Source organism: Yarrowia lipolytica, chromosome 1B, assembly GCF_001761485.1.
Source record: "Yarrowia lipolytica chromosome 1B, complete sequence".
In the NCBI taxonomy this organism is placed as follows: domain Eukaryota; kingdom Fungi; phylum Ascomycota; class Dipodascomycetes; order Dipodascales; genus Yarrowia; species Yarrowia lipolytica.
This window is the reverse complement of record NC_090771.1, coordinates 876,147-892,628: the sequence shown is the minus strand read 5'-3', so window position 1 is coordinate 892,628 and position 16,482 is coordinate 876,147. Positions and strand designations below refer to the sequence as shown.

General features: G+C 48.2%; 8 protein-coding genes across 8 annotated transcripts; 3 read left to right on the top strand and 5 right to left on the bottom strand.

The window, feature by feature from the left end:
• Positions 1-457: 457 nt before the first annotated feature.
• Positions 458-2,797, bottom strand: YALI1_B08898g (uncharacterized protein; the record flags this gene model as incomplete). Its single annotated transcript, XM_500584.3, has 1 exon — positions 458-2,797. One exon carries the CDS (start codon positions 2,795-2,797, stop codon positions 458-460), a length of 2,340 nt encoding a protein of 779 aa, XP_500584.3.
• Positions 2,798-3,436: 639 nt separating this feature from the next.
• Positions 3,437-4,606, top strand: YALI1_B08885g (uncharacterized protein; the record flags this gene model as incomplete). Its single annotated transcript, XM_500583.3, has 2 exons — positions 3,437-3,454; positions 4,094-4,606. 2 exons carry the CDS (start codon positions 3,437-3,439, stop codon positions 4,604-4,606), a joined length of 531 nt encoding a protein of 176 aa, XP_500583.1.
• A 1,058-nt stretch (positions 4,607-5,664) lies between these two features.
• Positions 5,665-6,169, top strand: YALI1_B08868g (uncharacterized protein; the record flags this gene model as incomplete). The annotated part of the gene is made up of 2 exons (XM_068282009.1): positions 5,665-5,687; positions 5,770-6,169. 2 exons carry the CDS (start codon positions 5,665-5,667, stop codon positions 6,167-6,169), a joined length of 423 nt encoding a protein of 140 aa, XP_068138110.1.
• A 1,335-nt stretch (positions 6,170-7,504) lies between these two features.
• Positions 7,505-8,764, top strand: YALI1_B08851g (uncharacterized protein; the record flags this gene model as incomplete). The annotated part of the gene is made up of 1 exon (XM_500582.3): positions 7,505-8,764. The coding sequence occupies one exon, from the start codon at positions 7,505-7,507 to the stop codon at positions 8,762-8,764; it is 1,260 nt and encodes a 419-aa protein (XP_500582.3).
• Positions 8,765-8,924: 160 nt separating this feature from the next.
• YALI1_B08831g (uncharacterized protein) lies at positions 8,925-9,524 on the bottom strand (the record flags this gene model as incomplete). Its single annotated transcript, XM_068282008.1, has 1 exon — positions 8,925-9,524. The coding sequence occupies one exon, from the start codon at positions 9,522-9,524 to the stop codon at positions 8,925-8,927; it is 600 nt and encodes a 199-aa protein (XP_068138109.1).
• Positions 9,525-9,547: 23 nt separating this feature from the next.
• Positions 9,548-10,846, bottom strand: YALI1_B08817g (uncharacterized protein; the record flags this gene model as incomplete). Its single annotated transcript, XM_500580.3, has 1 exon — positions 9,548-10,846. One exon carries the CDS (start codon positions 10,844-10,846, stop codon positions 9,548-9,550), a length of 1,299 nt encoding a protein of 432 aa, XP_500580.3.
• A 399-nt stretch (positions 10,847-11,245) lies between these two features.
• YALI1_B08801g (uncharacterized protein) lies at positions 11,246-12,439 on the bottom strand (the record flags this gene model as incomplete). The annotated part of the gene is made up of 1 exon (XM_500579.3): positions 11,246-12,439. One exon carries the CDS (start codon positions 12,437-12,439, stop codon positions 11,246-11,248), a length of 1,194 nt encoding a protein of 397 aa, XP_500579.3.
• Positions 12,440-13,099: 660 nt separating this feature from the next.
• On the bottom strand, positions 13,100-14,254 carry YALI1_B08783g (uncharacterized protein; the record flags this gene model as incomplete). The annotated part of the gene is made up of 1 exon (XM_500578.1): positions 13,100-14,254. The coding sequence occupies one exon, from the start codon at positions 14,252-14,254 to the stop codon at positions 13,100-13,102; it is 1,155 nt and encodes a 384-aa protein (XP_500578.1).
• Positions 14,255-16,482: the final 2,228 nt, after the last annotated feature.

The following is a 16,482-nucleotide window of genomic DNA, read 5'->3' as shown; positions in this document are numbered from 1 at the left end:
TACAAGTGCCTGTAGCAATGCGTCCAGTCGAGGGATAGAATTCCGAATGAGTACTGATCTACAAGACAGCTTGATCAGTACCATTTGGTTTCAGAAAGACCACGTACTGCTTGCTGGGGTGCTGTTTGCGATTGAGTCACCGCACACCATGGTCTTCATGACCCCATTCCAACGAATGCAAACTGGACTCTCAGGATACTCGATGTTCCAGTTGCATCTTGTTTGAGTAAGTGTTGGTCTCGTAGTTGAGGACATGAGGTGGCAGAGTCGAAAGCTCAGATGCGTCTTTGGCATCATGAGAGAGTCCGGAGACCGTCACGGGTATCTCTAACTGGCACTCCAGCTGATTTGCAACCCCGCCGACTCGCACATTGTTGACCTTGCCAGTGACAAATCATGGCAAATGGTTCATTTGATTAATTTGTGAATAAATAATGATGACCTAGTCGTCCCCAGCCTAACTCATAACCCACTCTCCCATCCAAACGGGATGCTGACTGAGATCGTCAAACAGCTCGCGATCCAGAGCATTGTCGGCCGACAGCTCCGGAATGTCCGACTGCGTAAACAGATTGTTGTCATACATGGAGCTGGAGTACTGGGCAAAGTCGTCCTGGTGATGGTGAGGTGGGGCGGCAGGAGCAGACTGCGGAGTGAGGTTCTGGGGCGTTCGGCATTCCAGTCGCATGGCGTCACGCAGAGAAACCAATTGCTCGAGCCGCAGAGAAGCGGGCTTGTTCCCGGCATGATGCATGGCAGTCATGATGCGAATAGCTGTCTCAATGTGCGAGTCGATGGAGTCATGGGACCCGAACGCGGCTCCGAACAGAACCAGGGTCGCAGCAGACACAAAAACGTACTCCCGGTCCATGTATCCTTGGACTGCCAGAAACCCGGTGTCCAGTAGCGAGCTGATTGCTGAAATGGAGCAGACGGAGGCCTGGAACGACGCGTTTAGCAATCGTCGAATGGAGGGAGAGAATTTCGACAGAGACAGTTCAATGAGTTTTCCCTCAGAAGACAAGGAGGCGATTCGTCGTTGAACAAAATGAATCAGCAGGGGTCGAACCGACAGGTTGATGCATTGAAAATACTCCGAGTGAATGTTGACGACCGGTCGGGAGACAATGAGCGGAGACTGCGAATAGTCCACCTTGAGCCGGTCGGGAATGTTGTTTCGCCATTCAAACAGCTTTTCAATCACCGCGTTCAGTGCCGGTAGAATGTTCTTGTTGTCATTGTGGTGATGGTACAGCGAATCGAGCACCAAGCAGCCCAGACGGGCCACCTCGATGAACGAATTGATGTACAGAGCGTCGTAAAACTCGGGCAGCGACTCCGGAAGACCCGTCGCGACCGATTCCAGATTTAACGACGGAGGAATGCCCTGTTTGGAACACGAGTACAACTCGAGAATGTACGTGGTCCACCACAGTCGTCGTCGATGCTCCAGCTCTTCACGGGACAGGGAATCTTTGCTGGCATCGACATGAAGACCACACAATACCGCTGTTCTCATCGCCATGCCGATATAAACGGCTGAGGAGGTCGAAAAGTCCAAAACCTGCAGATAAAACGAGTAACAGAGCAGCAGTTCGATCAGCTTAGTGCACGAATCACCCATGAGTTCCTTTCCATACAGTAGCGACAGGGCGTTGGCTCCATTTCGAAAGTTTTCGCCTCCCGGAGGATCATCGGCCATATTTTGCCGCTCTTCTCGAGGAGCTCCGTACATTTCACCAATGGCGGAAATGAGCAGAATCTGGCAATACCAGGACGCCTCATGGCGCGAGAGAGTGGTGGTCTGGTGGTTCTGAAGGGTGTCCAGAAACGCGTAAATTTCGTGGATTTTGTTCCGGGTCCACAACTCGTTGCAAAAGTAGTAACAGTGGCCCAAATGGGTCTGAAATTGCACCAAAAATCGAAGAGCGTCGTCGCGGGCCGGCATCGTGATGACAATGTCGTCGCGATAGTCGCTGTTGTTGCATTCCGTGCACTTGAGCATCAGAGTCAAAGGACCCGTTTTAGTCAGCCGAATTCCCCGATATGTGAACAGACCCATATCCAAAGACTCGTTGGCGCCGGTTTTGGTGTCTCTGAGCATACATGCCACCTCCTGTCCAAACCGCGACGTTGACGAAGAGCCTGAAAAGAGCTGCTGGCCGTTTCGGGTGCTGGTCAGCTCGCTTTTCTGGTCGCGAATCGGGTTGATTAGATGATCTCCTTCGGAACAAAGAGACGAAACCGTCACCTTGTTGATTGGAGATGCACCTCCGGCGCTCGGAGACTCCATAGAGCCACCCGGACTGTTGATTCTGGCTCGTTTAGCTCGAGGGTCTAGACCCCCCAAAGGAGTTCCTGGTGTTTCAAGTCCTCCTGACAGCGCTGAAAGTCCTGAAGTACCCGAAATACCTGAAATACCTGAAATACCCGAACCTCCCGAAAGCCCTGCAAGTCCTGAAACGCCCAAAACTACTCCTGGAGTCTCCCCTCGAGTCCCCCCAGCAGATTCCACTGCTCCGTCCACCACTCCGTCCACAAACCCCTCCGACACTCCTCGCTCTGCCGCCCGCTTGTCCTCCTTCAACTGCTGAATCTCATCCTGCAACTTTTTCCAATACTTCAACGAAACAACAATCTTCTTCTCCGCCTCAGGATAGACACAGGGAGCCTTCAACTTGGCACAGGTGACACAAGGGTCGCCGCCGGAACACCGGGCATGCCGCTTGCGACACCGCTCGCACGCCGACGACGCTCGTTTGTCCTTGTCTGCGGCTTTCGACGCTTTTGCACTCATCAAATCGGGGCGTGAATGTCGTGTGGAATCAGCCCAAAAAAATCACTAAAATCACTTTTACATATCACAGCTATTTTCACTAAACTTTGAGACAAGGGAAATAATTCAATTAATTCAATTTAAATTAGAGAAATGTAAATAATTATAGATAATAAAATGATAATAAAAATTATATAAATAATATAAATAATATAAATAAAATCTGGCTAAAATAAAAATGCAATCAAACAATATTGCACTGATTTACGTCAATCCTGACAAAAACAACCTTTCCAATTTGGGAATCGCCAATTCTACCCGACTTCTATCTCCACATGTCGTGCCGCATGGTAGCATAACCCTAACCTGTGTGTACATATGGTGTCTTGAATGCCAGTTTACACATTCCCTAACCCTGGATCAGATTTTCGGCCCCGCCCTAACCCTGACAGCCCTTTTCCCGCTTAGAGTATTCCCCTAACCCTAAATTCCAATCTCCCCCCAATACCCCAACCCTCGGGTTTTCTAAACCCTAGCCCCAACCCATACCCTAACTTCCCAATCGGCGCGGGTCTCTGATTGGCCCACCACCACGTTTCAGAAAAATCCACTTTCAATTCTCTCACTACGTGATACACACAACACACAACTACAATCACCATGTCTGTTGCTGCTGCCGTGAGTACCGACGAAAAGGGAGATGAAGAAGGATGAGGTTGTCATGATGGGCCGAATTGGGGGCTCCAGAAAAAAACGAGACCCGGGAAAATATGACTTGGTCAGTGTGATGAGCCCAAAATCTCGGAGCAAGAGTAAAATGTGTGGACACAAACACTACAAGAACAACACAACAACAGCGGAGTTGTCGACAAGAGGACAATCGGCAATGAGAAGTGGGATGGATTGAGTTGCCAATTGGCATTGAGCGATTGTTGACGTTTTCACCAGTCTGTGTCGATGATGACGTGTCAGTGTGGGGATAGAGATGTAATGGTGATGGGGTTAAGAGAGGTGGATACAACGAGTTGCGATAGACACAAAAACAGACACAGACACAGATTGGAACACAAAACCAGTCACAAAATGGACACAAAACAGTCGACAAAATGGACACAAAACAGACGACCTGCGACATCAACATAACAGCTCTATTTGCTCCGCTTTTTGCTTCAAAGCTCTTGCTTTTGCTCCGATTTTCGACCGATATCACATTGACCGTGGTACATTGTCCATGCCTCGTGGTCAACCAATGACCAATGACCAATGATCAATGATCTGGCAATGGTATAGAACTCTCCCGCTCCCGTGCTAACTCAGCGATCCTCTGCCGTCAAGGTTGACTGGGGAAAGATTGTCTCTTCCCTGGGCCTGACCGGCGCCACCGTGTCTTCCCTCCAGGCTTTCCGAAAGCGACACGAGGAGGCCAAGAAGAACGCCTACGAGCTGCAGAACCAGCCCACTACCGTGGACTTTGCCCACTACCGAAAGGTGCTTAAGAACCAGAAGGTTGTGGACGAGATTGAGCAGCACTTCAAGTCGTTCAAGCCCGTGACCTACGACGTGTCCAAGCAGCTCAAGACCATCGACGCCTTTGAGGCCAAGGCCATTGAGGATGCCAAGGCCACCGAGGGCAAGGTCAACCAGGAGATTGGCGATCTGCAGAAGACCCTGGAGAACATTGAGTCTGCTCGACCCTTCGACCAGCTCTCTGTTGACGACGTGTTCAAGGCCCGACCCGATCTCGAGAAGAAGATCGAGGAGATGGTCAAGAAGGGCCGATGGTCCGTTCCCGGCTACAACGAGAAGTTTGGCTCTGTCGTTCTTATGTAAGACGTTTGACGAATATCATGAATATACGAAGCGAGCGAGTGAGCGAGCTGATGAGCGTAGTGAGCGAGCTGATGAGCGTAGTGAGCGAGCTGATGAGCGTAGCGAGCCAGCGGTCTCATATCTGATGAGTGTGGCTGGCGCGTTCGGCGTTAGAGCTATAGACTAGCGGAAACGTCGATTCGAGTGTCTGGAACGCCGTTTGTAGGAGTGGGGTTGTATAATGTTGGAGTAGTCCAGATCCGTCAACTGAGTGATTTTGGTGGCTGCAATTGGATCTCGGAGAACATTTCAACGATTGTAACCGCAATGGAGGTATTCGGAACTCAGTAGATGGGATAGCGGTTTTTTATTTGTTTTAATTGTTTTTTATTTTATTTTTTATTTTTTATGTAGAGTGTGAAAAACAGGGGCACAAGTAATTCGGGGTTAGTGCCATCAGCAGGAGGTTGGATGAAAATGTGATGGTCGCAAACATGGTACAGTACAGTACTGTGCCAAAATGATACTCTTGGTCACGTGTGTGTTTGGCAGCAACAAAATCATTCTCGTGGTTTGATACCGATCGAGATGAGCGTTTCGGGTGTTAGAAAGTGGATTCCTCAATATGGATCAATTAACTCAAATATATATATATAATTAATATATATGCTGAACCGCTCTTCCGATCTGTGCCCTGGTTGGATTTGGAGATCTGGTCGGAAATGCGGAAAAAGAACTGTACGAGTCCAGTATTAGACCAGCCGGGATGTTTCCAAACCATTTTTGTCCCTATAGCCCTCATAGCCATTTTTGTTTGAATTTTTATTTTTATTTTTATTTTTATTTTTATTTTTTTTTTTTTTTTTTATTTTTATTTTTATTTTTATTTTTATTTTTATTTTTATTTTTATTTTTTTTTGGTATCGATTGAAATTAGTCGAAAAATTAGTTTGAAAAATAGCTGAACATCAGTGCTGGGGATAATACGGTACAAGTCCGCCGCACATGTGAGCTCGGATACAAGAATTGTATCAGAGATTTTTAGCACCGACTACGGTACAACTCTTGTTGAACTACACATGTCGTTCATGGGTGTTCAAAGGTGCCGTGTTTATTCTACAGATATCGGTCGAGCAACCACCATACAACTCCAAATCTGATCCCTTTCTCACCAAGATCTAAAGACCAATCTGGTACCACGTTATTGTGTCAATACTGACCACAATTCTCACACTGGGGCTCTGTGATCATCGGAGGAATGACTCCTTCGGTTCAGGTTGGTCTCAGGTCCGTGGTCTCTTTAGTGGTTTCAGGTCCGATTTGATACCAGAATTTGGTCTCAATTGGTCGACCGAGCCCGGTGATACGACTTTGTGGCCATGCTGTCAAGCAATAACGGTCCAGGTCTGGTCTCTATCAAATAACCGACTTTTCAATCCACTCGCTCCTCATATATACTCTCGGCACTCAGGTATCGACTCAATGACATCCGCGATCGACTCACAGAAAGGACAATCTCCAGCTGTGTCTCCAGAGAACGATGCGGCACAGGAAACGGCCTTGCCTGCTACCAACAACAAGTAAATGTCTGGAGACGCGGAAGCCTCCAAGTCGTCAATCCTTCCAGCACTCAAAGCACATACTCAGTTCAGCTCGACAGTCTGTTGGACCAAGTGCAAGTGGTTCAGACAGAGTTAGAAGAGGTTTCTGAGCTTGCTGAACATCTCACCGACCTCATGGAGCATGATTATGATGGTGTTGTGGTCTTTTTGCTGTAGGCGATTCCAGAGCGCCAGAGATGTCCCTTGATCTGGTTGAAGAAAGGTGGAGACTGGAGTCCCTCACCAGTTAATGGGGTGGTAGCAGTCAATTTTCTTGATTATTCCACTCTTCGGGACCCTTTGTGCTTGTACTTGTAACTCATTTGGTTTTTTTTTCGGATCGTTTCGAGTTCAGACCGAGTTTGACTAACATAGGAACGTGATTTAGATCCTGTAAATTTGTCTCCAAGTACAATACTTGTACACCCCATACAATACAAGTAGCCATTTTTGAGCCATTAAAATGAAGGAAAACCAACCGCTGTTGAAAAGACTCAGAACCATTTGATTGCGAGCAACAATTGGATCTATATGTTAACTCGTTGTGGACCTACGTAGTTTTGAAGTGTGGGCTTGAATTTCGTCAGAAAATAAAATAAAAATAAAAATAAAATAAAGAAACAACGACAAGTACAACTAACAACTACAAACAACCAACAACAAAACAACAAACAACAACAAAACCACACTTTTCAGACATTAAGAAATATTAGATATAATTCAAACTCTCCGATATTTCGGTATTCCTGGCGATATTCCCGGTATTCCGTACTCCAGTTGCCACCATTAGGAATTATCCCCAAATTTGACACCCGCGAGAATCAAACTCACGCCCCATAGTGGTTAATTTTTTTGATTTTAATTTTAATTTTAATTTTTTTACACCCACCCAATGCGGATTCCGAAAATGTGCGCCATGGAATGACAACTGAAAAATAAATTAATAAATATATAATCAAAAAAAAAATAAAAAAATAAAATAATAAAATAAAAAAAAACAATGAATCAAATTGCTTCAAGGTAAAAACAACGACTAATACATGTATATATCCCCATTTTTTTCACTCATATCTACTTTCCCCAGATTCCTCAGACTTCCCTCACTCCTGATTCCTGATTCCTCATTCCAGATCCCCTAATTGCCTCCAACTGACACACAGATTATGAGCGGAAACTAATAAATGAGACTAATGAAAGCCCAACTAGTTGCCTCACCCATCTGTGTACGGTTTGCCCGGTTCCCGCACACATCCGCGTCCCCCCGTTGGCAGTTATATCACGTGACCCCCCTCACCCGCACACGTGCCTGTTTGCAAAAATGGACCTCTTAGACTTTGAGTCTTCTCCATCACAACTCTTGATGAGTTCCGGCATTGACCTCAACGCCATGAACATGAACATTGGCTATCAGCCCGGCAACCAGAGCCAGGGCTACGGGCAGGGGCAGATGATGAATCCCGGCCAGCCGCAGCAGCAGCCTCAACAGCCTCAACAGCAACAGGGAATGGGGCAACAAGGTATGGGCATGTCTCCGCAAATGAACTTCCACATGGGTCAACAGGGCCAACAGGGCCAGCAAGGACAACAAATGGGCGGTCTTCCTCGATCCCAACAGACCCAACAGACCCAACAGAGCCAGGGACCTCCCACCACTCTCAACCCCCAGCAAATGGCTCGAATGCACCAGGTGGCGCGTCAGCGGTTCAATATCATGACAGAAATCAACAAGGAGCTGATCAAGTGTGCCATTGGAACGTCGTCGTTTCATCCGCCCATCGCCCAGGGCCAACAGCCCAATCCGGATCCCGAGGCCTACCGTTCGGTGCTACAGCGTCTGCAGTGCAACCTGTTGTACATGGCGTCGTCGGCGGAGCGGCTGGGCAAGACGCCGGCGCTCAATATCGACATGGCTCTTTCAGCGCCGTCGATTCTGACTCCTCCCGACTGCGCGCCGTTTCTGGGCCAGTTGTACCAGCGACTCAAACAGATGTTTCCCGACCAGAAACCCATGGCCCAAGTCCAGGGCCAGCAGGGAATGGGTCCAGGACAGCCCCAGGTGCGACAGCAACCCCCGGGTCAGGGCCAGGGTCCCCAGCAGCAGTCGATGCCCCAGCATTCACCTCCGATGATGAACCAGATGCTCGGTCAGGGTCAGCAGAACCAGGGCGGCCAGCAGAACCAGGGCGGTCAGGGACCGGATATGGGCATGAATCCGATGATGATGTCCAACCAGCAGCAGCAGCAGCAGCAGCAGCAGGCAGCAGCAGGCAACAGCGGGTTTCCGGATGCCGTCTGTGGGAGGAATGAACATGATGGGGGGACAGCCTCACCCCCAGCAACAACCCCAGCAACAACCCCAGCAACAGCCGCAGCAACAGCAGCCGCAGCAGCAGCAGCAGCAGCCGATGAACGACATTTCCATGTTTTTCAACACCAACATGTAACGCGGCGAATCGGAGATTGTCTACAGAACACCCGTTGTTGGTCTTGCTCGATGTTTGCATTTCTACCACCCTCGTTTTTGAGGCATTGTATTCTAACTAATATTTATCTTGATAAGAGAATGACGACATTTTGAGTATGTGTAGTGAGCAATAACTGTGTAAAAATGAATAAAAATGAATAAAAATGAATAAAATGGATAAAACTATCTTTTTTTCTCTCACAAAGGCTGCGGTTTGGTAATAGTGCAGAATAAATAAATAAATAAATAACAATAATAATACAAATCGTCGTAATTACCACCAAAAATACGGAGGGAGACCCTTGATCACCTTTTGGTAGTTCTTCATTGTAGCCCCACTGATATGACCCAGTCGTTCATGCCAATAACGCAGATCGACTCGGCCAATCTCTTGACCCTTCCAAAACACCTTTTCTTCTCCTCCCATGGAGATTTCAGTTTTCAACAGCGGCATTTCCAGCAACGAATGGTCGTGATCTCGCCTCACGGAGGCTCCTCGAAGACGTAGAAACGTGTCATGGCTCATCAGATTCACCGCCCCAGCCTCACATAGGTAACCCACAGCGTACATGCCCTTTCCGCAACGGTTATAGGCGTAACAAACGGAGCCCTTGGCAGTCACTTTGAAAGTCTTTCCTTCCACACAGATTTCGGTCTTATCCAGTTGGCCAAAACTCGCAAACAGTGGCTTTTCGCATACGATCAACGGATGGATCATGTTGGTGACCAGCCACAAGGTCCAATCATCATCTCCATCATGCCAGATCTCCGGGTCGTGTTTGTTGGCATAATCCACACACGCCTGCAAAAAGGGTCCCTTGTTGACGTGCTCGGGGTTGTAGGTGGTGAGGAGCTCTCTCAGGAAACAAAACATGCTGGCGTCGTGGAACTGGTCAATCAGCGACTGGAAAACGGAAGTCCGGTGATTTTCCCTGTTTTTTGAAAGCTCTCGAATCCCGGCATTTGGCCGTCTTTGATGACTTTGTCGAAGCCAAAGTTACAGGCCACCATTTCTCTGAAACATGTGTCTAGATCGACTCGGATATTGCCTCCACGGGGGTCCTTTTCCGGCATACCCTGATACCGCCCCTCCGTCCGAGTCCGGAAGTAGTCCTCCATATGAAGCAGCACGTTGGAGTTGAGCGCGTTGGTCTGGTGCATAAACAACGACACCCGCAAAAGAACAGAAGCGGGCAGATTCCGGGCGGCAGGAAACATGTCGATCAACAGCTTCTCCCGTTCGAACGCAGGCTTGTAAACAGCCATGCTGAATCGCCCCGAATCAGACATCCACATGGTTTCGGGAAGGGCCCGCCGAGCAGACTCAGGCAGACCCGTCCAAGATGACAGCCAAGCCGGCAGAACAATGCCATGGTGGTTAAACATGACCCCCAAACGATCCAACAGGTCCGGAGACGCGGTTCGGCGAGCCTTAAGAGTCATATTCTGGTCCTTGAATATGCCCACATTGTCACCAACAGGCAACCAACCATGGTCCGCGAAAAAATGGCTCGCCAAACTCATGAAAACGTGGTTTGGAAACGGCGGCTCTTCATTGTCGAAAACAACGTCCAAATCATACGTTTCGCGCCCGTCGTTCTTGAGCTTGAAATACGTCTCTCTCGCGCTCTTCCAGATGCTGTTTCGAATCTCCCTCACGGTCTCGCGAGCCTCCTCATCGACCATTGGCGGTTTCTCCCCCCCAATGGCTGCCAACACAATCTCCAGAGCGGTATCCTGATCATGCTGGGCACAAAACGCCTTCAGTTTCTTCTCATCAAGTCGATACAGCCGGAAATAGTCGCACGTGATCTCATAGGCATCCTTGAACGTGGTCTGGTAGCTGCCATACTTGGTCGAGTACTTGTCAAGGCGCCCTCGCGTCACGGGAGCCCCCATACAGCCACAATGGAGCGAAAACACCAGGTCGTAGATGGTACGCATCAGACCCAGTTGCATAATCTCCCGTAAACACGTCTCAACCACCATCCGCATGCTCCAGGCCCAGTCGGAATGGGTCACGTTGTCGTCACTCATGTCCATCAACTGCTCATAAGTCGTCAATACCAGACGTTTCAAAACACGCATTCGTCGTGGACACGGTCGCTCGCCCGGGCAACTGGATGCTCCTTCAATTCCCAGCTCGAATCGGTCGTGGATCTCCCCCAGATCAGGTCTCACTAACGTCGGCCGCATGGTAGGACAGGCAAAGTTTGGATTTTTGTTTTTGCTTTAGATCTGGTGCATTGGTAGGTGAAATCACGAGATTTTCAGGTTGCGGACTCCTTCAAATGTGCTCTTTATGCTGACTAATTTGTGGGTCGGTAGCGATAATATTGAAGGTGGTGGTATGTTATTGATGACAAATGTACGAAAAAAAAAAGTGAGAAAGTAAAAATAAATATACATACAGTATGCCTTGATGAAAGTCTAACTAATGACGTGCATCTCGCTTAGTGAAGCCTAACTATTGTTTACTAGATTTTTTCTGTTTTCCTCTTTTCGGTGATTTTTTTATTTTTTATTTTTTACAATCCATACGAATACAATATAATACATCCACATATGTACTCTCATTCACAAGCTCCCTAGAGCTCACTGAGAAAACAACAAAGAAGCAGCCAACTCCACATCGCCGTCAGTCTGCTTGAGAGCAACCACAACCTTTTCCCTGGAATAACCCAGAGACATGAGATTGACAATATCTTCATCCTTGAACGCGTCTCCGGCAGACCCATGGTCCTGTTTCTTTTCCTTCTCCTGGCCCAGCTTGCCAAACTCGTCGGGAAGATCCTTCTCGCCCAAGAAGGTGGCCTTTTCCTCCCCAATCTCCAGCTGGTTGGTCCGCAAGTTGACGTTGGCCTTGAATCGCTTGAGCATGTCGAGCCCCAGAATGAATTGGAGCTGGTCGCCTTCAATGACCGAAACGGAGGCGGGGAAGAACGAGGAACCGATCTGAAGAGGCACAGAGTGTACGCGGCCCAGAATCTTGCCCGAACCCACTCCTCGCGCCACACCGGCAAACTTGACATCCAGCATGTGCGACAGGCCGACCTTTTCGCAAAACTCCTCCGACAGAATCGTCATCTGGGCTCCGGTGTCCACAAACGCCTTGACATCGTGTCCGTTGATACGGCAATTGATGTACAGCATGTCTGTTCGAATAAACATCTCCGGGTGGTGTTCCATGGCGTTCTGGTACGACTCCTCCACGTTTTCCTGTCGAATGATCTCCATGATTCGTTTCTGGTTGTCTTCATTGTCGGGGTCGGCGTAGAGCCGCTGCAGCTCCTTCTTGCGCTCGACTTCCTTGGCCCGCAGCTCGTTCTGCAGCTTGGTGAAGGCGTCGGAGAACTTTTGTGAGTCGTGCACGTGCTCGGCAAGCTCGGGGTTGCTGAGTTTCAGCTGATCCAGCGAGTCTGCTCGCTCCAGAATCTGCGTTCGGATCTGCTCGGCGCGGGGATCAACCCGCTGAGCCGCGGGCAGTCCGGGAATCTGGATTGACGAGAAGTCCAGTGTGGGAATGGCGGGCTGGGCGGACGTGGAGGGATTGGGAGCCACTCGTTTGGTGGTGAGAAGAAGCATGGAGTTGTCGGTGACTCCAAGAGACCCAATCGTCGCCTTGGGGTCTGTGTCGACAATGGGGTTGCCGTTGAGACTCAGAATGATGTCCTTGGACGGCACGGACGCCTCCATCTCTACAAAAGCCAGCAGGTCCTCGTAGGCCATATCTGCGGCGACCTCTAGTCCAAACACGTTTTCAGATGGCGTTGTCACAAAGATTTGCATGTTAAATGGGCGGTAAATGGGTGGCGGGGTGGCAAATGAGTGAGTGACAGAGACGGTGGGCGTGTGGGGAGCTTTATAAGTGTTAGACGGTTGTGTGGGCTCCGTTTTGTGTCAGATCAACACGATAATGAGTGGCGGTTGCAGGAGGGTGCATAAACTCAGATTAGGAGTGGAAGTATTGGTAATCAGAAATTGGTAAGATTTTCAAGAAGAAACAAAAGGAGAATATTCTAGAAAAGAAGCACCAAAAAGTGGCACTTGGGGGTCTTCGGAACGAGATATCTCGAGATATCACCACCATCAAAACCCCACCAATGATAGTCACCTGTAGAGTATGTACCATACCTACGATACTACAGCATGAATTTCAACTCTGTCGAGAAAACAGGGTAGGGCTTACTCCTACGCTGTGCAGGTAAATATATATATAAATGAGGGCGTTCAGCCCAATGAGGTCCTGGGTCCTGGGTCCTTGGTCCTGGGTCCAAATTGTTCCAGCCGAGATCCAAATTTGTTTCAGCCCGAGATCCTAATGTTATATGAATAAATGGGGGAAAGAATCCGTTTTTATGCCCCGTCGCCAGAACACAAGAGTATGTGCGTTTGTGCCCGGCTGGCTGGCGGGCTGACTACCACCACGTTGTTGTCCACGGCGCCTGACTAGTGCCGTCTCAACAACTCCCTCTCGTCGGAAATATCAAAGCCGTCGTCCTCGTCGTCCAGATCATCCAGCCGCGTCATGCCCAGCGACTGCTCCTCGTCGTAGTCGTTGACGAGCCGCACCTCATGCTGTCTGAGCGAATCGGACCGTCGATGCAGCGAGTTTCGGGCAAACTGGGCCGACCGTCGGGTCTGCAGCGACGCCACGCCATTGTCCATGGGAATGCCATCCAGAGCCCGGCCGGGCATGAGGTTGGATCCATCGGGGTCCGTCTTGGAGATATTCAACAAATAGACTCCGGTGAAGATGATGAGAAAGCCACAAATGAGCGAAATCACGTCGACGGCGGAGCTGGTGTTGAACCCCTGGAACAGAATGAACGAAGCCGCCAGAGTGCAGGTGGTGAAAGTGACGTAGTACAGAGGGTTGACAATGTTGGTGTCAAATTGGTCGAGGGCCTTGTTGAAGTAGTTCATCTGGGTGACGATGCACACCGCCACGACGATGAGGAACACGTAGGTGGATGGGTGGGTGAACTGGTTGTTGCCGCCCAGCGACAGCTTGAGGGCGATTCCAAACGCCTTTATACTCATGACCGAGATGGAGCCCACCGATGAGCAGATGGAAATGTAGATCATGGGGTTGACTCGTCCCAGTCGTGGGGCCACCTTGTAGATCATGAATCCGGCGAACGCGGCCACGGCGCAAATATACATGAGAAACCCGGGCTGCACGGCGTAGTTGAGAATCTCGTCGACGGTCTGAACGTCCTTGTCGGCTGGCGCATGGAGCACGATGATGACCGAGCCGATCAGGCAGATGGCGCAGCCCAGAGAGCCCAGAATGCCGAGTTTTTCCTTGAGGAAAAACGACGCCAGAACAGCTCCAATGATGACGGAAAGCGCGCCCAGCGGCGTGACAAGAATCGCCGGCGCAAACGTGTAGGCCGCGAAGTTGGCTATCTCGCCGACCGCCATGGTGATCATGCCGGCCCACCAGATGGGGTTTTTCAGATAGGCAAACGAGTCGCCGGCGTCGGCCGAGTGTCGGGAGGAGGCATCCATGAGACCCTTCTTGGTGATGATGAACGACGTGCCAATGGCCAGCGACGACGAGATGGCCAGCGCCAGTCCAATGTATTTATCGTCTACCATGGCGTGCTGTAGGGTTCTGTGTCAGTAGATGGAGTTGAGACCAAGAGGTGCATCCCACGTCACTCGAGCTCAACTTTATTGCGTCTGACAGAGACAGAGAGAGTGGTGAGGAGTGGGTCTGGGAGGGCGGTGAAAAGAGATTAGGGAGAGCGCGGGTTTATATATTCACGAGACGCGATTCCAGGCACGACAAGTTATGTGTCACTCCACCACATTACGCTGGCGTCAAAATGGTACACGTGATATATCCCACACCCCGCTAAAATAACTAAAATTGCAGGTACAAAAAACTGTCGCGTATGCACTGCCTCTTCCTACAACTTCCTACAACTTCAGCAGCAGCATGACAGGGTCTCGATTGTCACGTGGGTAGGTCATGTGATTGTGATTAATAAGAGGTAGATGAATAACACAAATGAAATAAAATCAATTGCATCTTCTATTTATGCGATATTAGTACAGTAGTTATCTCCACTCCTTCTGCTACCCCAGATCAATCAAATTTCAACCGGTTCCAGTTTTGGAAAATAAAGTTGGACCGATTCGAATTAATGAAGCCATTTTGGAGATTTAAAAGTGTTCCAAAAGACGTGATTTTCGGTCTGGCAATTTGAACAACCCAGATTATCTCATGATATAAATTTGAAGACGATATATCCACCATAACATGTCAAATCAGACGAATTTCACCCGAAACTGCCCTCGAAACTCTATTAAATAGAAACAAGCAAAATACGTACGTGGCGTGAACCAACATGGAAAAACAGCCACATGGAGATGAACATGGCTGGGGAGGAAGGTCCAGAGATTGATTAGCAAGCAAGGTTGGATTATGGACAATGAGTTCGTTTGATTATTAATACGTTTTGATTACTATCACGTGACACTCAAATAACCCTGCGTGCGTCTTTTTTCTTTTTTTTCCCTTTTTTTCCCCTTTCTTTTGTTCAATTTTTTCCCCTCCATCCGTCGTCTCTGTTCTGTAGCAGTTGATTATTCATCATTCTTTGGCGAGCAGTCAAAATGCTGCAAAACATGCCAAGGAGGAGTACATACGTACGGAGGGTGGACGGAGGAACATGGCGTCATCAGAGCTAGAAGAGTCACGTGACGCACCTCGAGTTTTATCAGATTGATGTTAGTATCAGATTGATATTAGTGCAATAATAGCTGCTACAATAGCTGCTGTTCTAATACAGTGTTTGTGCTGCCATAATCTAAGTAATGTACCGCCAAGATAAGTAATATACTTGAAAAAAGGAGTCGACATGAAACCTCAGAGAACATTCCTCTACGGAATTGTTCCAGATCTGGTCTTTACAGGTGATATTCCACAAAAAATTGAGCAACTTCTCTCTGTACCAGTGTCATCGTTGTAGAGTTGTACGTTAACAATGTTTTTTATTCATTTTTTATACACCTTTTTCTTTTATTCATGTTTTTTATTCACTTTTTTATTTCACTTTTTATTTACTTTTTTTTTTTTACTTTTTTATTCACTTTTTTATTCAACTTTATTACTTTTTATTTAACTTTTTTAATTCATTTTTTTAATTCACTTTTTTATTCATGTTTTTCATTCATTTATTTTTCTTCATCCAACTCAGTTACCCTACAGTATCACACCCAACGAACCTATACTAACGCAATTTTTAGCCCATTTAACCCATTTAATCCATTTTAGCCCATTTTTAGCCCATTTTTAGCCCATTTTTACATCCTATTTCCAGCTCTCTGTCGATTGCTTTGTCTGTAATGACATGCAATGCCCAGACATGAGGCTGCACTAGTGCTGTACATACTGTATTGTATTGTATTGTCCCGTTGACGAGATTCGCCGTTCATTTGGTTATTTTTTCATTTTTTATTTATTAATTATTTTTTCCCGTCGTATTTTCCTTTTCCAGAAACTCGACCCTCAATCCTTAGTTGTCCGCCTTTTTTCTCTTTGCCCAAAATTCACTTTTTGCCCTGCCTGTGCCCTTCTTCCACGCATTTTTGGCTCGTGTTTTTTTTTTCCGGCTCCTTGTGTGGTCCCCCCCATGTTTGGCTTCAAAAAACAAACGGGGACCCACAGCACAACGTAGCATGTAGCAACGGCGACCAGGAGCCATGATAGGAGGGAGGCGACGTTGCAGGCGACCTCGTCTCTGTCTCATTTCAGCCTCGCTGGACCTAGTCGGAGATTGGGCTGAAAACGAACCACAAGTGCTGTCTTTCTCTCCACA